The sequence below is a fragment of the Pseudophryne corroboree genome, chromosome 1, assembly GCF_028390025.1.
Source record: "Pseudophryne corroboree isolate aPseCor3 chromosome 1, aPseCor3.hap2, whole genome shotgun sequence".
In the NCBI taxonomy this organism is placed as follows: Eukaryota; Metazoa; Chordata; class Amphibia; order Anura; family Myobatrachidae; genus Pseudophryne; species Pseudophryne corroboree.
In genome coordinates, this window is record NC_086444.1 from 873,097,199 (window position 1) to 873,121,793 (window position 24,595).

Genomic DNA, 24,595 nt, shown 5'->3' on the forward strand with positions numbered 1-24,595 from the left:
AGATCGTGTCTGCTGAGGAAGTCTGCTTCCCAGTTGTCCACTCCCGGAATGAATACTGCTGACAGTGCGATCACATGATCTTCCGCCCAGCGAAGAATCCTTGCAGCTTCTGCCATTGCTGTCCTGCTTCTTGTGCCGCCCTGTCTGTTTACGTGGGCGACTGCCGTGATGTTGTCCGACTGGATCAACACCGGCTGACCCTGAAGCAGGGGTTTTGCCAGACTTAGAGCATTGTAAATCGCTCTTAGCTCCAGTATATTTATGTGAAGAGACATCTCCAGGCTTGACCATACTCCCTGGAAGTTTCTTCCCTGTGTGACCGCTCCCCAGCCTCTCAGACTGGCATCCGTGGTCACCAGGACCCAGTCCTGTATGCCGAATCTGCGGCCCTCTAACAGATGAGCACTCTGCAACCACCACAGAAGAGACACCCTTGTCCGTGGCGATAAGGTTATCCGCTGATGCATCTGCCGATGTGATCCGGACCATTTGTCCAGCAGATCCCACTGGAAAGTTCGTGCGTGGAATCTGCCGAATGGAATCGCTTCGTAAGAAGCCACCATCTTTCCCAGGACTCTTGTGCATTGATGCACAGACACTTTCCCTGGTTTTAGGAGGTTCCTGACAAGTTCGGATAACTCCCTGGCTTTCTCCTCCGGAAGAAACACCTTTTTCTGAACCGTGTCCAGAATCATTCCCAGGAACAGCAGACGTGTCGTCGGGGTCAACTGAGATTTTGGAAAATTCAGAATCCACCCGTGTTGTTGCAGCACTAATTGGGTTAGTGCTACTCCGTCCTCCAGCTATTCTCTGGACCTTGCCCTTATCAGGAGATCGTCCAAGTAAGGGATAATTAATACGCCTCTTCTTCGCAGAAGAATCATCATTTCGGCCATTACCTTGGTAAAGACCCGAGGTGCCGTGGACAATCCAAACGGCAGCGTCTGAAACTGATAATGACAGTTTTGCATCACGAACCTGAGGTACCCTTGATGTGAAGGGCAAATTGGGACATGCAGGTAAGCATCCTTTATGTCCAGGGACACCATAAAGTCCCCTTCTTCCAGATTCGCTATCACTGCTCTGAGTGACTCCATCTTGAACTTGAATTTTTGTATGTACAGGTTCAAAGATTTCAGATTTAGAATAGGTCTTACCGAGCCGTCCGGCTTCTGTACCACAAATAGCGTGGAGTAATACCCCTTTCCCTGTTGTAGGAGGGGTACCTTGACTATCACCTGCTGAGAAAACAGCTTGTGAATGGCTTCCAATACCGTCGCCCTGTCTGAGGGAGACGTTGGCAAAGCAGACTTTAGGAACCGGCGAGGGGGAGACTTCTCGAATTCCAACCTGTAACCCTGAGATACTACCTGCAGAATCCAGGGGTCCACCTGTGAGCAAGCCCACTGTGCGCTGAAATTCTTGAGTCGACCCCCCACCGCTCCTGAGTTCCGCTTGTAAGGCCCCAGCGTCATGCTGAGGGCTTTGCAGAACCCTGGGAGGGCTTCTGTTCCTGGGCAGGGGCTGCTTGCTGCCCTCTCTTACCCCTTCCTCTGCCCCGAGGCAGATATGACTGTCCTTTTGTCCGCTTGTTCTTATAGGACCGAAAGGACTGCGGCTGAAAAGACGGTGTCTTTTTCTGTTGGGAGGGGGTCTGAGGTAAAAAGGTGGATTTTCCGGCAGTTGCCGTGGCCACCAGATCCGATAGACCGACGCCAAATAATTCCTCCCCTTTATACGGCAATACTTCCATATGTCGTTTGGAATCCGCATCACCTGACCACTGTCGCGTCCATAAACTCCTTCTGGCAGATATGGACATCGCATTTACTCTCGATGCCAGAGTGCAAATATCTCTCTGAGCATCTCGCATATAAAGGAAAGCATCCTTTAATTGCTCTATAGTCAATAAAATACTGTCCCTATCCAGGGTATCAATATTTTCAGTCAGGGAATCCAACCAGACGACCCCAGCACTGCACATCCAGGCTGAGGCGATGGCTGGTCGTAGTATAACACCAGTATGTGTGTATATACTTTTTAGGGTAGTTTCCAGTCTCCTATCAGCTGGATCCTTGAGGGCGGCCGTATCAGGAGACGGTAACGCCACTTGTTTTGATAAGCGTGTGAGCGCCTTATCCACCTTAGGGGGTGTTTCCCAGCGCGCCCTAACCTCTGGCGGGAAAGGGTATAATGCTAATAACTTTTTTGAAATTAGCATTTTTCTATCTGGGTTAACCCACGCTTCATCACATACATCATTTAATTCCTCTGATTCAGGAAAAACTACAGGTAGTTTTTTCACCCCCCACATAATACCCCTTTTTGTGGTACTTGCAGTATCAGAGATATGCAAAGCCTCCTTCATTGCCGTGATCATATAACGTGTGGCCCTACTTGAAAATACGTTTGTTTCATCACCGTCGACACTAGATTCAGTGTCTGGGTCTGTGTCGACCGACTGAGGTAAAGGGCGCTTTACAGCCCCTGACGGTGTCTGAGACGCCTGGGCAGGTACTAACTGGTTTGCCGGCCGTCTCATGTCGTCAACTGATTTTTGTAATGTGCTGACATTATCACGTAATTCCATAAACAAAGCCATCCATTCCGGTGTCGACTCCCTGGGGGGTGACATCACCATTATCGGCAATTGCTCTGCCTCCACACCAACATCGTCCTCATACATGTCGACACACACGTACCGACACACAGCAGACACACAGGGAATGCTCTTATCGAAGACAGGACCCCACTAGCCCTTTGGGGAGACAGAGGGAGAGTTTGCCAGCACACACCCAAGCGCTATAATATATATATGGGAACAACCTTATATAAGTGTTGTTCCTTATAGCAGCTTAAATATATCAAAATATCGCCAAAAAATGCCCCCCCCTCTCTGTTTTACCCTGTTTCTGTAGTGCAGTGCAGGGGAGAGTCCTGGGAGCCTTCCTCACAGCGGAGCTGAGCAGGAAAATGGCGCTGTGTGCTGAGGAGAATAAGCCCCGCCCCCTATTTCGGCGGGTTTTTCTCCCGGAGTTTTAGATATCTGGCATGGGTTAAATACATACATATAGCCTCAATGGCTATATGTGATGTATTCTTTTGCCATAAAGGTATTAAATATTGCTGCCCAGGGCGCCCCCAGCAGCGCCCTGCACCCTCCGTGACCGCTTGGTGTGAAGTGTGTGACAACAATGGCGCACAGCTGCAGTGCTGTGCGCTACCTTTATGAAGACTGAAGAGCCTTCTGCCGCCTGTTTCCGGACCTTCAATCTTCAGCATCTGTAAGGGGGGTCGGCGGCGCGGCTCCGGGACGAACCCCAGGGTGAGACCTGTGTTCCGACTCCCTCTGGAGCTAATGGTGTCCAGTAGCCTAAGAATCCAATCCATCCTGCACGCAGGTGAGTTGAAATTCTCTCCCCTAAGTCCCTCGATGCAGTGAGCCTGTTGCCAGCAGGACTCACTGAAAATAAAAAACCTAAAAACTTTTTCTAAGCAGCTCTTTAGGAGAGCCACCTAGATTGCACCCTGCTCGGACGGGCACAAAAACCTAACTGAGGCTTGGAGGAGGGTCATAGGGGGAGGAGCCAGTACACACCACCTAATCCTAAAGCTTTATTTTTGTGCCCTGTCTCCTGCGGAGCCGCTATCCCCCATGGTCCTGACGGAGTCCCCAGCATCCACTTAGGACGTTAGAGAAATAAGAATTTACTCACCGGTAATTCTATTTCTCGTAGTCCGTAGTGGATGCTGGGAACTCCGTAAGGACCATGGGGAATAGCGGGCTCCGAAAGGAGGCTGGGCACTCTAGAAAGATTTATGACTACCTGGTGTGCACTGGCTCCTTCCACTATGACCCTCCTCCAAGCCTCAGTTAGGACACTGTGCCCGGACGAGCTGACATAATAAGGAAGGATTTAGAATCCCGGGTAAGACTCTTACCAGCCACACCAATCACACCGTACAACTCGTGATACTATACCCAGTTAACAGTATGAAAACAACTGAGCCTCTCAACAGATGGCTCAACAATAACCCTTTAGTTAACAATAACTATTTACAAGTATTGCAGACAATCCGCACTTGGGATGGGCGCCCAGCATCCACTACGGACTACGAGAAATAGAATTACCGGTGAGTAAATTCTTATTTTCTCTGACGTCCTAGTGGATGCTGGGAACTCCGTAAGGACCATGGGGATTATACCAAAGCTCCCAAACGGGCGGGAGAGTGCGGATGACTCTGCAGCACCGAATGAGAGAACTCTAGGTCCTCCTCAGCCAGGGTATCAAATTTGTAGAATTTTGCAAACGTGTTTGCCCCTGACCAAGTAGCTGCTCGGCAAAGTTGTAAAGCCGAGACCCCTCGGGCAGCCGCCCAAGATGAGCCCACCTTCCTTGTGGAATGGGCATTTACAGATTTTGGCTGTGGCAGGCCTGCCACAGAATGTGCAAGCTGAATTGTACTACAAATCCAGCGAGCAATAGACTGCTTAGAAGCAGGAGCACCCAGCTTGTTGGGTGCATACAGGATAAACAGCGAGTCAGATTTTCTGACTCCAGTCGTCCTGGAAACATATTTTCAGGGCCCTGACAACGTCTAGCAACTTGGAGTCCTCCAATTCCCTAGTAGCCGCAGGCACCACAACGCTGACACCACCTTAGGGAGAAATTGGGGACGAGTCCTCAATTCTGCCCTATCCATATGGAAAATCAGATAAGGGCTTTTACATGATAAAGCCGCCAATTCTGACACTCGCCTGGCTGAAGCCAAGGCCAATAACATGACCACTTTCCACGTGATATATTTTAGTTGCTCAAACCAACGTGATTTTAAGAAACTCAACATCACGTTGAGATCCCAAGGTGCCACAGGAGGAACAAACGGGGGCTGAATATGCAGCACTCTTTTCACAAATGTCTGAACTTCAGGTACTGAGGCTAGTTCTTTTTGAAAGAAAATCGACAGAGCCGAGATCTGTACTTTAATGGAGCCTAGTTTTAGGCCCATATTCACTCCTGCTTGCAGGAAATGCAGAAATCGACCTAGTTGAAATTCCTCTGTTGGGGCCTTTTTGGCCTCGCACCATGCAACATATTTCCGCCATATGCGGTGATAATGCTTTGCCGTAAAATCTTTCCTGGCCTTAATAAGCGTAGGAATGACTTCTTCCGGAATACCCTTTTCCTTTAGGATCCGGTGTTCAACCGCCATGCCGTCAAACGCAGCCGCGGTAAGTCTTGGAACAGACAGGGCCCCTGCTGTAGCAGGTCCTGTCTGAGCGGTAGAGGCCACGGGTCCTCTGAGAGCATCTCTTGAAGTTCCGGGTACCACGCTTGTCTTGGCCAATCCGGAACCACGAGAATTGTGTTTACTCCACACTTTCTTATTATTCTCAATACCTTTGGTATGAGAGGCAGAGGAGGGAACACATAAACCGACTGGTACACCCACGGTGTCACTAGAGCGTCCACAGCTATCGCCTGAGGGTCCCTTGACCTGGCGCAATATCTTGTTAACTTTTTGTTGAGGCGGGACGCCATCATGTCCACCTGTGGGTTTTCCCAACGGTTTACCAGCATCTGGAAGACTTCTGGATGAAGTCCCCACTCTCCCGGGTGGAGGTCGTGTCTGCTGAGGAAGTCTGCTTCCCAGTTGTCCACTCCCGGAATGAACACTGCTGACAGTGCTAGTACATGATTTTCCGCCCATCGGAGAATTCTTGTGGCTTCTGCCATCGCCATCCTGCTTCTTGTGCCGCCCTGTCGATTTACATGGGCGACTGCCGTGATGTTGTCTGACTGGGTCAGCACCGGCTGGTGTAGGAGCAGGGATTTTGCTTGACTTAGGGCATTGTAGATGGCCCTTAGTTCCAGAATATTTATGTGAAGGGAAGTCTCCTGACTCGACCATAGTCCTTGGAAGTTTCTTCCCTGTGTGACTGCCCCCCAGCCTCGAAGGCTGGCATCCGTGGTCACCAGGACCCAGTCCTGTATGCCGAACCTGCGGCCCTCTAGAAGATGGGCACTCTGCAGCCACCACAGTAGAGACACCCTGGTTCTTGGAGACAGGGTTATTAAGCGATGCATCTGAAGATGCGATCCGGACCACTGGTCCAACAGGTCCCACTGAAAGATTCTGGCATGGAACCTGCCGAAGGGAATTTCTTCGTAAGAAGCCACCATCTTTCCCAGGACCCGCGTGCAGCGATGCACTGATACCTGTTTTGGTTTCAGGAGGTCTCTGACTAGAGATGACAACTCCCTGGCTTTCTCCTCCGGGAGAAACACTTTTTTCTGGACTGTATCCAGAATCATACCCAGGAACAGTAGCCGTGTCGTCGGAACCAGCTGTGACTTTGGGATATTCAGAATCCAGCCGTGCTGGTGCAGCACCTCCTGAGATAGTGCTACTCCCACCAACAACTGTTCCTTGGACCTCGCTTTTATTAGGAGATCAGCCAAGTACGGGATAATTAAAACTCCCTTGTCCAGGCTCGCAATAATCGCCCTGAGCGATTCCATCTTGAACTTGAATTTTTTTATGTATGTGTTCAAGGATTTCAAATTTAAAATGGGTCTCACCGAACCGTCCGGTTTCGGTACCACAAATAGTGTGGAATAGTAACCCCGGCCTTGTTGAAGTAGGGGTACCTTGATTATCACCTGCTGGGAATACAGCTTGTGAATTGCCGCTAGCACCGCCTCCCTGTCTGAGGGAGCAATCGGCAAGGCAGATTTTAGGAACCGGTGGGGTGGAGACGCCTCGAATTCCAGTTTGTACCCCTGAGATACTATTTGAAGGATCCAGGGATCCACCTGTGAGCGAGCCCACTGATCGCTGAAATTCTTGAGGCGGCCCCCCACCGTACCTGGCTCCGCCTGTGGAGCCCCACCGTCATGCGGCAGACTTGTCAGAAGAAGCGGGGGAGGACTTTTGCTCCTGGGAACCTGCTGTTTGTTGCAGCCTTTTTCCCCTACCTCTGACTCTGGATAGAAAAGACCCGCCTTTTCCACGCCTGTTTTTCTGGGTCAGAAAGGACTGAACCTGATAAAACGGCGCCTTCTTAGGCTGTGAGGGGACATGGGGTAAAAATGCTGACTTCCCAGACGTTGCTGTGGAAACTAGGTCCGAGAGACCATCCCCAAATAATTCCTCACCCTTATATGGCAACACTTCCATGTGCCTTTTAGAATCTGCATCTCCTGTCCACTGGCGAGTCCATAAGCCTCTCCTAGCAGAAATGGACAATGCACTTACTTTAGATGCCAGTCGGCAGATTTCCCTCTGTGCATCTCTCATATATAAGACTGAGTCTTTTATATGGTCTATGGTTAACAGGATCGTGTCTCTGTCTAATGTGTCAATATTTTCTGACAGTTTATCTGACCACGCAGCGGCAGCACTGCACATCCAAGCTGACGCAATAGCTGGCCTAAGTATAATGCCTGAGTGTGTATATACAGACTTCAGGATCGCCTCCTGCTTTCTATCAGCAGGTTCCTTGAGGGCGGCCGTATCCGGAGACGGTAGTGCCACCTTTTTAGACAAACGTGTGAGCGCTTTATCCACCCTAGGAGGTGTTTCCCAACGTGACCTATCCTCTGGCGGGAAAGGGAACGCCATTAGTACCTTCTTAGGAATTACCAATTTTTTATCAGGGAAAGCCCACGCTTCTTCACACACTTCATTTAATTCATCTGATGGGGGAAAAACTACGGGTAGTTTTTTCTCCCCAAACATAATACCCTTTTTAGTGGTACCTGTATTTATATCAGAAATGTGTAACACCTCTTTCATTGCCTCAATCATGCAGTGAATGGTCTTAGTGGGCATCAGGTTAGACTCATCGTCGTCGACACTGGTGTCAGTATCAGTGTCGACATCTGGGTCTGCGGTCTGAGGTAGCGGGCGTTTTAGAGCCCCTGATGACCTGTGCGACGCCTGGACAGGCACGAGCTGAGAAGTCGGCTGTCCCACATTTGGCATGTCGTCAAATTTCTTATGTAAGGAGTCTATACGTGCACTCATTTCTTTCCATAAGCTCAACCACTCAGGTGTCTGCCCCGCAGGGGGTGACATCCCTTCTAAAGGCATCTGCTCCGTCTCCACATCATTATCCTCATCAAACATGTCGACACAGCCGTACCGACACACACACAAGGAATGCTCCAACTGAGGACAGGACCCACAAAAGCCCTTTGGGGGGACAGAGTGAGAGTATGCCAGCACACACCAGAGCGCTATATAATGCAGGGACTAACTGAGTTATGTCCCCTATAGCTGCTTTTTCTATATAATTAATACTGCGCCTAAATTTAGTGCCCCCCCTCTCTGTTTTTACCCTTTTCTGTAGTGTAGACTGCAGGGGAGAGCCAGGAAGCTTCCTTCCAGCGGATCTGTGAAGGAGAAATGGCGCCAGTGTGCTGTGGGAGATAGCTCCGCCCCTTTTCCGCGGACTATTCTCCCGCTTTTTTCTATATTCTGGCAGGGGTATTTTCCACATATATAGCCTCTGGGGCTATATATTGTGGTATCTTTGCCAGCCAAGGTGTTATTATTGCTTCTCAGGGCGCCCCCCCCCAGCGCCCTGCACCCTCAGTGACCGGAGTGTGAAGTGTGTGTGAGGAGCAATGGCGCACAGCTGCAGTGCTGTGCGCTACCTTGGTGAAGACTGATGTCTTCTGCCGCCGATTTTCCGGACCTCTTCTTGCTTCTGGCTCTGTAAGGGGGACGGCGGCGCGGCTCCGGGACCGAACACCAAGGACTGGGCCTGCGGTCGATCCCTCTGGAGCTAATGGTGTCCAGTAGCCTAAGAAGCCCAATCCGGCTGCAAGCAGGCGAGTTCGCTTCTTCTCCCCTTAGTCCCTCGCTGCAGTGAGCCTGTTGCCAGCAGGTCTCACCGAAAATAAAAAACCTAAATCTATACTTTCTTTCTAAGGGCTCAGGAGAGCCCCTAGTGTGCATCCAACCTCGGCCGGGCACAAAATCTAACTGAGGCTTGGAGGAGGGTCATAGTGGGAGGAGCCAGTGCACACCAGGTAGTCAAATCTTTCTAGAGTGCCCAGCCTCCTTCGGAGCCCGCTATTCCCCATGGTCCTTACGGAGTTCCCAGCATCCACTAGGACGTCAGAGAAAAAAATAAGAATTTACTTACCGATAATTCTATTTCTCATAGTCCGTAGTGGATGCTGGGGACTCCGTCAGGACCATGGGGAATAGCGGCTCCGCAGGAGACAGGGCACAAAAAGTAAGCTTTTAGGATCACATGGTGTGTACTGGCTCCTCCCCCTATGACCCTCCTCCAAGCCTCAGTTAGGTACTGTGCCCGGACGAGCGTACACAATAAGGAAGGATCTTGAATCCCGGGTAAGACTCATACCAGCCACACCAATCACACCGTACAACTTGTGATTTGAACCCAGTTAACAGTATGATAACAACGAAGAAGCCTCTGAAAAGATGGCTCACAACAATAATAACCCGATTTTTGTAACAATAACTATGTACAAGTATTGCAGACAATCCGCACTTGGGATGGGCGCCCAGCATCCACTACGGACTATGAGAAATAGAATTATCGGTAAGTAAATTCTTATTTTCTCTAACGTCCTAGTGGATGCTGGGGACTCCGTCAGGACCATGGGGATTATACCAAAGCTCCCAAACGGGCGGGAGAGTGCGGATGACTCTGCAGCACCGAATGAGAGAACTCCAGGTCCTCCTTAGCCAGAGTATCAAATTTGTAAAATTTTACAAACGTGTTCTCCCCTGACCACGTAGCTGCTCGGCAAAGTTGTAATGCCGAGACCCCTCGGGCAGCCGCCCAAGATGAGCCCACCTTCCTTGTGGAGTGGGCATTTACAGATTTAGGCTGTGGCAGGCCTGCCACAGAATGTGCAAGTTGGATTGTGCTACAGATCCAACGAGCAATCGTCTGCTTAGACGCAGGAGCACCCATCTTGTTGGGTGCATAGAGGATAAACAGCGAGTCAGATTTTCTGACTCCAGCCGTCCTTGAAATATATATTTTCAATGCTCTGACAACGTCCAGCAACTTGGAGTCCTCCAAGTCGCTAGTAGCCGCAGGCACCACAATAGGCTGGTTCAAGTGAAAAGCCGAAACCACCTTAGGCAGAAACGGAGGACGCGTCCGCAGTTCTGCCCTGTCCGAATGGAAAATCAGATATGGGCTTTTGTACGATAAAGCTGCCAACTCTGATACTCTCCTGGCTGAAGCCAGGGCCAGTAGCATGGTTACTTTCCATGTAAGATACTTCAAATCTACCGATTTGAGCGGCTCAAACCAATGGGATTTGAGAAAATCCAAAACTACGTTGAGATCCCATGGTGCCACTGGAGGCACAATCGGGGGCTGTATATGTAGTACACCTTTGACAAAGGTTTGTACTTCAGGCACTGAAGCCAATTCTTTCTGGAAGAAAATCGATAAGGCCGAAATTTGAACCTTAATAGACCCCAATTTGAGGCCCATAGACAATCCTGTTTGCAGGAAATGTAGGAATCGACCCAATTGAAATTCCTCCGTTGGGGCCTTCTTGGCCTCACACCACGCAACATATTTTCTCCAAATGCGGTGATAATGTTGTGCGGTCACTTCCTTCCTGGCTTTAATCAAGGTAGGAATAACTTCCTCTGGAATGCCCTTTTCTTTTAGAATCCGGCGTTCAACCGCCATGCCGTCAAACGCAGTCGCGGTAAGTCTTGGAACATACAAGGTCCCTGCTGAAGCAGATCCCTTCTTAACGGTAGAGGCCACGGCTCTTCCGTGAGCATCTCTTGAAGTTCCGGGTACCAAGTCCTTCTCGGCCAATCCGGAGCCACGAGTATTGTTCTTACTCCCCGTAGCCGTATAATTCTCAGTACCTTTGGTATGAGAGGCAGAGGAGGAAACACATACACGGACTGGTACACCCACGGTGTTACCAGAGCGTCCACAGCTATTGCCTGAGGGTCTCTTGACCTGGCGCAATATCTGTCCAGTTTCTTGTTGAGGCGGGACGCCATCATGTCCACCTTTGGTTTTTCCCAACGGTTCACAATCATGTGGAAGACTTCTGGATGAAGTCCCCACTCTCCCGGGTGGAGGTCGTGTCTGCTGAGGAAGTCTGCTTCCCAGTTGTCCACTCCCGGAATGAACACTGCTGACAGTGCTATGACATGATTTTCCGCCCAGCGAAGAATCCTTGCAGCTTCTGTCATTGCTCTTCTGCTTCTCGTGCCACCCTGTCTGTTTACGTGGGCGACTGCCGTGATGTTGTCCGACTGGATCAACACCGGCTGACCCTGAAGCAGCGGTTTTGCCAGGCTTAGAGCATTGTAAATCGCTCTTAGCTCCAGTATATTTATGTGAAGAGACGTCTCCAGGTTTGACCACACGCCCTGGAAGTTTCTTCCCTGTGTGACTGCTCCCCAGCCTCGTAGGCTGGCATCCGTAGTCACCAGGACCCAGTCCTGTATGCCGAATCTGCGGCCCTCTAACAGATGGGCACTCTGCAACCACCACAGAAGAGACACCCTTGTTCTTGGTGACAGTGTTATCCGCTGATGCATGTGCAGATGCGATCCGGACCATTTGTCCAGCAGATCCCACTGAAATATTCGTGCGTGGATTCTGCCGAATGGAATTGCTTCGTAAGAAGCCACCATCTTTCCCAGGACTCTTGTGCATTGATGTACTGACACATTTCCTGGTTTTAGGAGGTTCCTGACAAGTTCGGATAACTCCCTTGCTTTCTCCTCCGGGAGAAACACCTTTTTCTGAACAGTGTCCAGAATCATTCCCAGGAACAGCAGACGTGTCGTCGGGGTCAATTGAGATTTTGGAAGATTCAGAATCCACCCGTGTTGTTGAAGCACTACTTGGGTTAGTGCTACTCCGACTTCCAGCTGTTCTCTGGACCTTGCCCTTATCAGGAGATCGTCCAAGTAAGGGATAATTAATACGCCTTTTCTTCGTAGAAGAACCATCATTTCGGCCATTACCTTGGTAAAGACCCGAGGTGCCGTGGACAAACCAAACGGCAGCGTTTGAAACTGATAATGACAGTTTTGTATCACGAACCTGAGATACCCTTGGTGTGAAGGGTAAATTGGGACATGCAGATAAGCATCTTTTATGTCCAGGGACACCATGAAGTCCCCTTCTTCCAGATTCGCTATCACTGCTCTGAGTGACTCAATCTTGAACTTGAATTTCTGTATGTACAGGTTCAAGGATTTCAGATTTAGAATAGGTCTTACCGAACCGTCCGGCTTCGGTACCACAAATAGTGTGGAATAATACCCCTTTCCCTGTTGTAGGAGGGGTACCTTGACTATCACCTGCTGAGAATACAGCTTGTGAATGGCTTCCAATACCGTCGCCCTTTCTGAGGGAGACGTTGGTAAAGCAGACTTTAGGAACCGGCGAGGGGGAGACTTTTCGAATTCCAACTTGTAACCCTGAGATACTACCTGCAGGATCCAAGGGTCCACCTGTGAGCGCGCCCACTGTGTGCTGAAAATCTTTAGTCGACCCCCCACCGCCCCTGAGTCCGCTTGCACAGCCCCAGCGTCATGCTGAGGGCTTTGTAGAAGCCGGGGAGGGCTTCTGTTCGTGGGAAGTAGTTGCTTGCTGCACCCTCTTACCCCTTCCTTTGCCTCTGGGCAAATATGACTGTCCTTTTGCCCGCTTGTTCTTATAGGAACGAAAGGACTGCGGCTGAAAAGACGGTGTCTTTTTCTGTTGGGAGGTGACCTGAGGTAAAAAAGTGGATTTTCCGGCTGTTGCCGTGGCCACCAGATCCGATAGACCGACCCCAAATAATTCCTCTCCTTTATACGGCAATACTTCCATATGCCGTTTGGAATCCGCATCACCTGACCACTGTCGCGTCCATAAACTTCTTCTGGCAGATATGGACATCGCACTTACTCTCGATGCCAGAGTGCAAATATCCCTCTGAGCATCTCGCATATAAAGAAAAGCATCCTTTAATTGCTCTATAGTCAATAAAATACTGTCCCTATCCAGGGTATCAATATTTTCAGTCAGGGAATCCGACCACACCACCCCAGCACTGCACATCCAGGCTGAGGCTATTGCTGGTCGCAGTATAACACCAGTATGTGTGTATATACTCTTCAGGGTAGTTTCCAGCCTCCTATCAGCTGGATCCTTGAGGGCGTCCGTATCAGGAGACGGTAACGCCACTTGTTTTGATAAGCGTGTGAGCGCCTTATCCACCCTAGGGGGTGTTTCCCAGCGCGCCCTAACCTCTGGTGGGAAAGGGTATAATGCCAATAACTTCTTTGAAATTAGCAGTTTTCTATCGGGGTTAACCCACGCTTCATCACACACGTCATTCAATTCCTCTGATTCTGGAAAAGCTACAGGTAGTTTTTTCACACCCCACTTAATACCCCCCTTTGAGGTACCTGCAGTATCAGAGATATGCAAAGCCTCCTTCATTGCCGTGATCATATAACGTGTGGCCCTATTGGAAAATACGTTTCTTTCTTCACCGTCGACACTAGATTCATCTGTGTTGGTACCTGTGTCGACTGACTGAGGTAAGGGACGTTTTACAGCCCCTGACGGTGCCTGAGACGCCTGGACAGGTACTAACTGGTTTTCCGGCCGTCTCATGTCGTCAACTGACTTTTGCAGCGTGCTAACATTATCACGTAATTCCATAATTAAAGCCATCCATTCCGGTGTCGACTCCCTAGGGGGTGACATCACCATTACCGGCAATTGCTCCGCCTCCACACCAACATCGTCCTCATACATGTCGACACACACGTACCGACACACAGCAGACACACAGGGAATGCTCTTATCGAAGACAGGACCCCACTAGCCCTTTGGGGAGACAGAGGGAGAGTTTGCCAGCACACACCAAAGCGCTATAAAAATGTATATAAACAACCCTAAAAGGTGTTGTTTCTGTTATATGCGCTTAATATATAAAAATATCGCCAAAATATGCCCCCCTTCTCTGTTTTACCCTGTTTCTGTAGTGCAGTGCAGGGGAGAGTCCTGGGAGCCTTCCTCACAGCGGAGCTGAGCAGGAAAATGGCGCTGTGTGCTGAGGAGAATAGGTCCCGCCCCCTAAAACGGCGGGCTCTTCTCCCGGAGTTTGCGATATATGGCAGGGGTTAAATACATCCATATAGCCTCAAGGGCTATATGTGATGTATTTTAGCCATAGAAAAAGGTATTATACATTGCTGCCCAGGGCGCCCCCCCCAGCGCCCTGCACCCTCAGTGACCGCTGGTGTGAAGTGTGCCGACAACAATGGCGCACAGCTGCAGTGCTGTGCGCTACCTTATGAAGACTGAAAGTCTTCTGCCGCCTGTTTCCGGACCTCTGGACCTCTTCAACTTCGGCATCTGCAAGGGGGGTCGGCGGCACGGCTCCGGGACCGGACTCCATGGCTGGGCCTGTGTTCGATCCCTCTGGAGCTAATGGTGTCCAGTAGCCTAAGAAGCAAATCCATCCTGCACGCAGGTGAGTTCACTTCTCTCCCCTAAGTCCCTCGTAGCAGTGAGCCTGTTGCCAGCAGGACTCACTGAAAATAAGAAACCTAAAAAACTTTTTCTAAGCAGCTCTTTATGAGAGCCACCTAGATTGCACCCTGCTCGGACGGGCACAAAAACCTAACTGAGGCTTGGAGGAGGGTCATAGGGGGAGGAGCCAGTACACACCATGTGATCCTAAAAGCTTACTTTTTGTGCCCTGTCTCCTGCGGAGCCGCTATTCCCCATGGTCCTGACGGAGTCCCCAGCATCCACTAGGACGTTAGAGAAAATAGTTAACTAGTTTGTGCTCAAACTCTCCTCTCCAACTTTACCCAGTGTCTCCCTATGCCCCCTAGTGGAGGATGAAGAAAATAAGATTTATCTTAAGTTTAACTACAGTAATAAACAACATCCAGACATTATGTAGATGTATACTGTGGCCATATATCTAGGACAATTATTCAATTCCCTTACATTGATTTTAGCGAAGATCAAAATAAGTTTCACCCAGTAAAAGCAATAAAAGCTACTATTAAATAAATAAAAGCAAACTAGTCATGTAAAATGCATGCAATATTTACCTGCTCATAAAGATCAATAAGTGTCTTGTCCGGCAGTTTCAGTGACTGAATAGCCTGCAGCACTGTATCCCAATGCCCACTGTTAATGTCCGCCACAAAGCTCTCTATACTATCCACGGTATTTAAAGACACAGTGGTTTCCTCTTGCAACGTTGCCAATGTACGATGCAAACTGTTTTCTTTCAAGTACTGCATAATAAGACGTATGACACTGAGGAAACAACACAATGGTTAGTTCGTCAATGACACTTAAAACAAATTATATTTAAAACCATTTTTTATTTTATGTAGTGTTTGTATGGGATTTCTCTGGTTGCTGCAGTCCCTACTCACAGTCTCCCCCAAAAAATTCTGATAAGTATTACCCCCTTCAGGTAAATATGCCGGGTCCGACACAGGATTTTGAACACTAGTCCAACCCGGTTCAGAACCCTTTCACGCTGCGCCTCTGACCCGTGCAGTGGAAAACTCTTCTGCCGACGCTTGGAGATTATTATCTCCAAGCGTCAGTGAGCTAGCTCTTCCTATGGTGTAAACGGGACACGGGTCGGCTCACCCAGGTCACCCGTTTACACTGCCCCGTAACCCAAGGAAAACCCTGGTCACTACCAGGGTTATTTTTTTAGGACCCTTTTATACTGAGCCACGACTCCGGTTAATCCAGAGACAACTCAGGTTTTTCCTCTGCGGACCTGGGAAAGTGGGGATGTAGTAATGTGACCGGCGGTCAGGAGACAGACGATCACATAACCTACGCCTACATCCCACCTCAAGATCCCGACAGTTGGCATGCCGACCAACAGGGACTATTCCCACTTGTGGGTGTCTAAATCACCCATAGAGTAGGAACAGAACGACGGTCGCCACCGAACCCACAAGGGGCTTGCTGCACTTGCCACCCCCGCCGGTATTTCGCTGCTGAGATCCCGGTGTCAGTATGCTCACTGGCGGTCAGGTCACGCATACCACACCTGGGAAATTGCTGGGTCTATCACCGAACAAATCCCAGGCTCACCATCTCAACCTGGATAAAGAGCGGGGTCGGGGTACTGGGTCAGACCCTTTTCCACTGCCAAAAAATCCTGGGCTGATGCGCATTCATGTGGAAATGGGGTATGAGTGATAGTGTGTGCTGTAGTAATGGAGACTGGAACTCTTCACTAGGATTGGTACAAAAGTGAATCTGTAAGGCACTGTCTCAATGTTTTTGTGCTATTAGAGGTTACCAGACTAGTGTTGCTGTACTCGGGACTGCCATCATTTGTATAGAAAGACAGTAAGCAGGATACCTTAAAATTTGGTGCACGATGTGCGATAAGTGAGACAATAATATGTAAGTAAGTTTTAGTAAAATGTTTTATAGAGATCTTTAAAATGTATATTTTGTTATCTCCCTTATTTAACCCAGTACACATCATTTTGAGGTATGTCGCTTCCTCTCTTTCTATACAAATACTGTCTATTTAGGACATCTGTCATTGCACCTCCTTACATAACTTAAAGACTAAAATATACAAGAACACAAAACTTTAGGAAGGCACAGAGAGAGCATAGCAGAAGATTGTGGTGGATGGTGCAAGGAGCAGAATTAGATGACCAGGCATATGCCAGGTCATTTTGCTTGTAAAAATAAATTTCCATAAATCGATGTGTAGTAAGGTCGTCTCCATATCAGAAGGATGTGTACACGGCCAATATCTCAGGCTGACCTATCATATGCGCAGTACACATCAGAACGCTATAATGAAGGACAGAATGATCACTGTTCCATCTTTCATTACACTGCATCGGGTCGCTTGTGATATCGTCTGGTTGGCCGTGAAGCAGTTCCAACCAGAAGAGATTGCATACGACCACGGGATTGCACAGATCAGGTGTACACACAGTACAATCCAGCCGATGTTGTTCTTATTGGGCCAGAAACAACATATCGGTCCAATATTGTTCTAGTGTGTACTTAAGGGCCTGATTTATAGTGGAAGCTAACGCAGTAACGGCTGCAACTTTTGTTTCATCTGCCATTGTTAATTTATGCTAATGACACAGCAGATGAACACCGACTGACGAAGGCCACCCACCAGGAACATCTATCGGAATTGCACAAATTGTGTGGTGCTTTCAAAAATATTGTGACATTATGAACATGCTATTATTTAATCACAAACATGGCATGTAGAGCTATTCCAACACGCGCACACTGGCAACTTCTCCAACATGTGCAAAAAATGTTTTACAGTACACAAGCAAATGTTTTTATTTTTTCAAATGCATTGTCAGTGCAATACACTAATTCTAAGGAACCATGGGCAATCAGGTGATTACCAACAGGATTCATGCTATGACAGCCACGTTACACAGGGGCAGATTTATTAAGCCTGGTGAAGTTATAAGTGGAAGGTGATAACTTACCAGCAAGTCAGAACTTACCAGCAAGTCAGCTCCTAACATCCATGTTACAGGCTGGGTTTGAAAAATTACAGTTAGGAGCTGACTGGTTGGTGCGTTATCACCTTCCACTTTATCACTTCACCAGGCTTAATAAATCTGCCCCACAGTCCGCAAGCGCAGGATAACTAACTGCTCTGCTTCTCCGCAACCGCACAGCCGGCAGGACGTGTAAAGGGTTCTACTGGCCGCCACTAGGCCGTAACATACTTACTCGGACGATTCTATCTCGATGGACATCTCGGCGGTGGTCGCAGCGCAGCTTCTCAGCAATACACTTGTCTACGAATCTTTCCAGCACCAGTTCCGGCCCAGAATACAGCACTGACGTCACATGCGCTGCGCCGGCTCACACAATGAGCGTCACTTCCGCCCTCAGTATGCGGGGAGAGTATGGGCAGCACTGTGTGTTAGGATTTGTCGATATTCGTAATATTGTCGTGGCTAGTAGGTCAGCCTGTCACATTTGGACTATGGTCATTGAGTGTCGACATGTGTCATGTCAAGCATGCGGCTTTCTGTAGCGGAGGAATTTCGGTTATGGCTAAAACCGAGTTGGAGAAAGGACCTCAGACGTCACCAGGGGGAGGAGCTAGGGCCGAACAGGGTACCCGAAATGTACCCTCGATCCCAACATGACCCTCTCCAGGAGTGACAGAATGCTCTGCTTCTGGACTTTTGTCTTAATTCAACATTGCTGACACCTATTTTGAACATGTTAATGCTTAAGAAAGGTGTTTCACCACATTTGAGGGCAATCATAAATTAAGATTGAAGTCCAGTAGCAGAGCATGCTGTCCCTCCTGGAGAGGATCATGTTGGGAGGTATGCACTCGCCACGCTTCGGACACGGGTGCTCTTTCTGCTACGCTTTGTTCGCCACCAGGTTCTTATGGGTCTATTCATGAAGCGGTGAAAAGAGTGGAGAAGTGAGCCTGTGGAGAAATTGCCCATGGCAAACAATCAGCAGCAACATGCAATTATACAGTATGCAAATTATAATGCTACTTTAATGCTGATTGGTTACCATGGACAACTTCTCCACTGGCTCACTTCTCCACCCTTTTCACTGCGGCATGAATAGACCTAAAGGTAGTAGTTGGTGGCGTGTATAGTGAAAGAACTATCCCACTAGCCTAGCCCCTTCCTCTGGTGTCAGAGGTCCTTTAGCACACTTGGTTCTAGCATCTACCATGGTATTTCTAAGCCTGACCCAGAAATCTCCTGTCGACTTTATGCTCGTGTACCATTCCATTGTATATGTAAGCTAGATCGCTTTGTTTATTGAGGAAATATGACGTGGAGCTGCATTCTAACATCAAGGGGTCTATTCATGAAGCAGTAAAAAGCATGGAGAAATGAGCCTGTGGAGAAGTTGCCCACGGCAACCAATCAGCTGCTCCGTACAATTGTATAGTATGCAAAGTATAAATGTTACTTCAATGCTGATTGGTTGCCGTGGGCAACTTCTCCACTGGCTCACTTCTCCATGCTTTTCACTGCTTCATGAATAGACCCCTAAGTCATGTTAAACATATGCCATACAAGTTTCTGGGTATATGGCTTGGAATATGAGGGAAGAGAGAGAGTTACCGCAGCAGTTCAAATCGGCTAACCCCCAATGGAATATAATGCCTCAATAATATTACGCAATGATGGTGTGCTACCAACTACCAATGGTTAGAGTACGTTGCAAAGGGAAAGATGATAGTTAAGTGGTGCACTATCCAATAATCTGTCAGACAGTAAAACATAAAACATTTATTAAGATTAATTTAAACAAAAATATTATACATTGCTCCCCCCAAAAAATAGTATTAAAAAGTGAAATATTAAAAAAATGGATAGAGAGAAAATTGAGATATTAAAATATTGTGACAGGGGCCCTATTGGTGCACTTATCTTGAATTTCTTTGACCTTATTAAACTGATCTAATTTGCCAATATATATAACACTACTGATTATTGGATATATGAATAATGTACAAATGTGGAGGTATCCAATCAGTTGAAAAGGCTGAACTCTTGATTCGTATATTTATTGTTCTCTAATAGAGTCACACAGTTGTCCTGATAAGAGCTATTTCTGGACAGGGGTAAGTACATGGGACAGGATACCTTCCTCACCACTGCCCCTCTAGCAGTACATACTGCAGAAGAGGAAGGGTATATCTCCAGAAGGCATATTGGAGCCAGATACCAACATATTCAAAGTATATGTTGATTGTGAATGCCAGTGTGAAAATATTTTATTTTAAACATTTACATGAATGTGGAATCCATAAAAGTGATTATATAGATATACATTTAACTCATGCTGATTTTCACCCAGACTCTGGAAGTCTAAGTTCATACACCTGAACCACCATCCTGCCAGGTCAGACCTCTTAAATATAGTGCTTCTGATCAGCATATGCTCCAGATATTAAGATTTATGTAGCTGTAATATCCACAGCCTTCAATAACATTAGTCAGGTGCTTTAATAAGTTACTGGTAAAATCCATGTCTGTATTTTTATGACTGTTGGCCTGAAGGACAGCATGGTTACTCTTATTGTGTATAGGTGACTGTTCAGTTTTATATGATGTAGTAACCTCTGTAGAACTCCATTGTATGCCACTTCTTGCATTGGCAGTACTGAGGGTAGCTCCAAATCATAAACAGTGACAAGACTTAAAGGAAAACAAAGAAATTTCCCAGCACCAACCGGGTACCTAGTAATTAAATCTACAGTTCAGTCGCTGCTCTCATACAAACAAGGGGTACTCAGCCCCTATATAGCCAAAAATAGAGAAAAAGAAGAATTTGAAAGCGCTGACACTGTATAATGTGTATAAAGAATTAATTAATTTATTTCTACATTTTTTTTAAATATAAAAAAATCATTTAAAAAAAACTTTACAACAACAGTATAGTAAAATTCACATTTACCCTCTCCATGTATACCATACGGGTATCTCCCCTTTCTTTTTCCAAGTCTCCAGAGACTGCTACAATCATTTACTACATTAATAACTTATTTGTATCAAAACAGTCTCTTACTCCGCTAAAGATTTGCAACAAAGTATATCTTATCTATTTATATAGTTATACACAGTTAAAACAATTTATTTTCCCTAGTATACTCTAAAATAACATGGCAATGTCCGTATTCAAGTAGTTTCTGCTATATAATCAACAGAACACTATCTTTAGTCCGTTTTTTAATTAGACCTAATTAGTGGACTCAGCTGGAATATGTTGAATTTCACAAAAACATACTTGTTTCTCTGACGTCCTAGTGGATGCTGGGTACTCCGTAAGGACCATGGGGTATAGACGGGCTCCGCAGGAGACTGGGCACTCTTAAAAGAAAGATTAGGTACTATATCTGGTGTGCACTGGCTCCTCCCTCTATGCCCCTCCTCCAGGCCTCAGTTAGTATCTGTGCCCAGCGAGAGCTGGATGCACCCTAGGGGCTCTCCTGAGCTTCCTAGAAAAGAAAGTATTTGTTAGGTTTTTTATTTTCAATGAGATCTGCTGGCAACAGACTCACTGCTACGTGGGACTGAGGGGAGAGAAGCAAACCTACCTGCTTGCAGCTAGCTTGGGCTTCTAAGGCTACTGGACACCATTAGCTCCAGAGGGATCGAACACAGGCCCAGTCCTCGGTCGTCCGGTCCCGGAGCCGCGCCGCCATCCCCCTTGCAGAGCCAGAAGAACGAAGAGAAGTTGAAAATCGGCGGCCGAAGACTCCGGTCTTCATTAAGGTAGCGCACAGCACTGCAGCTGTGCGCCATTGCTCCCTTAGCACACCACACACTCCGGTCACTGATGGGTGCAGGGCGCTGGGGGGGGCGCCCTGGGCAGCAATTAGATTACCTTACTTGGCGAAAAGCACATAATACGGTCTGATAAACTGTATATGTGCATTAACCCCCGCCATTAAAGTACATAAAAGGACAGAAGCCTGCCGCTGAGGGGGCCGGGCCTTCTTCCTCAGCACACCGGCACCATTTTCTCTTCACAGCTCAGCTGGAAGGAAGCTCCCCAGGCTCTCCCCTGCAGTATCCTGGTACACAAAGGGTAAAAAAGAGAGGGGGGGCACATAAATTTAGGCGCAAAACTGTGTATATATAAGCTACTATAGGGGAAAAATCACTCAGTATAGTGTACATCCCTGTATTATATAACGCTGTGGTGTGTGCTGGCATACTCTCTCTCTGTCTCTCCAAAGGGCCTGGTGGGGGAACTGTCTTCAAATAGAGCATCCCCTGTGTGTGTGGTGTGTCGGTACGCGTGTGTCGACATGTCTGAGGTAAAAGGCTTCTCTAAGGAGGTGATAGAGCGGATAAGTGTGTGGGAGGGTGTCTCCGTCAACAACGCCGACACCTGTTTGGATATGTGTAAGTGCTGAGGTAAAATTATTGCACAAAAGGTTAGGGAACAGAAAGGAAATCTACCCTGGTCTGTCCCTATGTCACAGAGTCCTTCAGAGTCTCTCTATGCTCACTATCCAAAATAACAAAGTATCGACACGGAGTTTAACTCCACTGTCGACTACGATAATGCAAAGTTACAGCCAAGAGGGCTAAAAGATATTCAATATATGATTATTGGAATAAAAGATGATTTGCATATCACTGATGACTCATCTGTCCCTGACACGAGAGTACACATGTTAAGGGGAAGAATGCTGAGGTAAATTTCCCTCCTCTCATGAGGAAAAAGAGCGTGAATCTCCAGACAAGAGACGGCAGCTTCCCACAAGAGAATTCTCAGGCTGTATCCTTTCCCCACTAGGGCCAGGATGTGTTGAGAATCTTCCCCTTGGGTGTCCTGTTTGCACAAGCTATTCTCAGGGATCCTGCAGATAGTGTGCACATTCTAGTATACTACCCAGACCGGCGATTGTGTCGGCATGGGTTTATAGCGCTGTGGCAGCGTGGACAGGTACCTTATCAGCAGAGATTGAGACCCTAGTATGCATATAAATATTTTAAGATGCTGTCTTAAGTGATAGATATATAATTATCAAGCATGCCCAAAGGGACATGAGTATACTGGGTCCTAGAGACAAAAGCTATGTCGATTTCTGCTTGACGTGTCCTGTAGAATATACATTGGACAGATGATGCCGACTTAAGAGGCATATGGAAGGCTGAGGATTGTGTGGAGAAAGATTCTCGGGCCTGGTCTCCACAGCTATAGCTGGTAATTCTGATATTTTGCCTTATATTCCTGCACAGCCTAGGAAAGCACGACATTATTAAATGCAGCTTTTCGAATAAAGAAACAAGAAAGTCTGAGGTGCGTCCTTTCTTGTCAGAGCCGGGGGCAGAGGAAAGAAGCTGTACAACACAGCTAGTCCCCAGGAACAGAAGTCCTCCCCAGCCTCTACAAAAATCCACCGCATGTCGCTGGGGCTCCACAGGCGGAGCTAGGCCCGGTGGGGACATGCCTTCGTAAGTTCAGCCACAAGTGGGTTCACTCCCTGTTAGATCCCTGGGCAATAGAAATTGTATCGCAGGGATACAGGCTGGACTGTGAGAAGATGCCCCCTCACCGAGGACCCGGCGGGCTTCCCCCCAAGAGAGGGAGCCAGTGTTAACTGCAATTCGTAAATTGTATCTTCAACAGGTGGTGGTCAAGGGTCCCCTCCTTCAACAAGAGGGTGTTATTATTCGACCATGTTATAATCCCGAAACCAGACGTTTCGGTTAGACCCATATTAAATTAAAATCCTGAACATATACCTAAAAAGGTTCAGGTTCAAGATGGAATCGCTAAGAGCGGTCATTGCAAGCCTGAAATGAATCGGGACATAAGGGATGCATACCTTCGTGTCCCCATTTATCCACCTCATCAGGCGTACCTCAGAATTGCGGTACGGGATTGTCATTACCAATTTCACCAAGGTAATGGCAGATATGATGGTGCTCCTGCGGAAGCAAGGTGTCACTATTATCACATACTTGGATGATCGCCTCATAAAAGCGAGATCAAGAGAGCAGTTGCTGGACAGCGTATCACCTTCTCTGGAAGTGAAACGGCAACACGACTGGATTCTATATATTCCGAAGTCGCAGTTGGTTCCTACAGCTCATCTGCCTCGCCTAGGCATGATCCTAGACACAGACCAGAAGAGGGTTTATCTACCGATAGAGAGAGCTCAGGAGCTCATGACACTGGTCAGGAATCTATTGAAAACCAAAACAGGTGTCAGTGCATCACTGCACTCGAGTCCTGGGAAGGATGATGGCATCATACGAGGCCATCCCCTTCGGCTGGTTCCATGCAAGGACAATGGAACTTACTGGGCAAGTGGTCCGGATCACATCTTCAGATGCTTAGGTTAATCACCCTATCCCCCAGGGCCAGGGTGTCTCTCCTGTGGTGGCTGCGGAGTGCTCACCTTCTCGAGGGCCGCAGATTCGGCATTCAGGACTGGGTCCTGGTGACCACGGATGCAAGCCTCCGAGGGTGGGGGGCAGTTACACAGGGAAGAAAATTCCAAGGTTTGTGGTCAAGCCAACAGACTTGCCTTCACATCAATATCCTGGAACTAAGGGCCATATACAACGCCCTAAGTCAAGCGGAGTTCCTGCTTCGCGACCAACCGGTTCTGATCCAGTCAGACCGAAGGGGCTCATGTAAACCGCCAGGGCGGCACAAGGAGCAGGGTGGCGAGGGTAGAAGCCACCAGAATTCTTCGCTGGGCGGAGAATCAAGTAAGCGCACTGTCAGCAGTGTTCATTCCGGGAGTGGACACGACCTCCACCCGGGAAAGTGGTGACTTCATCAGGAAGTCTTCACGCAGTTTTGCAAATTGATGGAAACTGCCTCAGGTGGACTACATGGCGTCCCACCTCAATAAAAAGATAAAAAAGGTTTTACGCTGGGTCAAGGGACTCTCAGGCGATAGCTGTGGTCGCACTAGTAACACTGTGGGTGTTCCAGTCGGTCTATATATTCCCTCCTCTTCCTCTCAGACCCAAGGGCTGAGAATTGTAATAAACGGAGGAGTGTGAACAATATTCTTTGCTCCGGATTGGCCAAGAA

At 48.0% G+C, this 24,595-nt stretch overlaps 1 protein-coding gene across 1 annotated transcript in view; it reads right to left on the reverse strand.

Moving 5' to 3' along the window:
• SMU1 (SMU1 DNA replication regulator and spliceosomal factor) overlaps positions 1-17,901 on the reverse strand; it is a 75,111-nt gene extending 57,210 nt beyond the window's left edge. Inside the window, exons 1-2 of the mRNA XM_063920059.1 lie at positions 17,768-17,901; positions 15,109-15,319 (exon numbers count right to left, since the gene is read on the reverse strand). Coding sequence (XP_063776129.1) covers positions 15,109-15,319; positions 17,768-17,793 — 237 coding nt within the window. The 5' untranslated portion in view covers positions 17,794-17,901. The remainder of the gene's footprint in view (positions 1-15,108; positions 15,320-17,767) is intronic.
• Between the last annotated feature and the right edge of the window lie 6,694 nt (positions 17,902-24,595).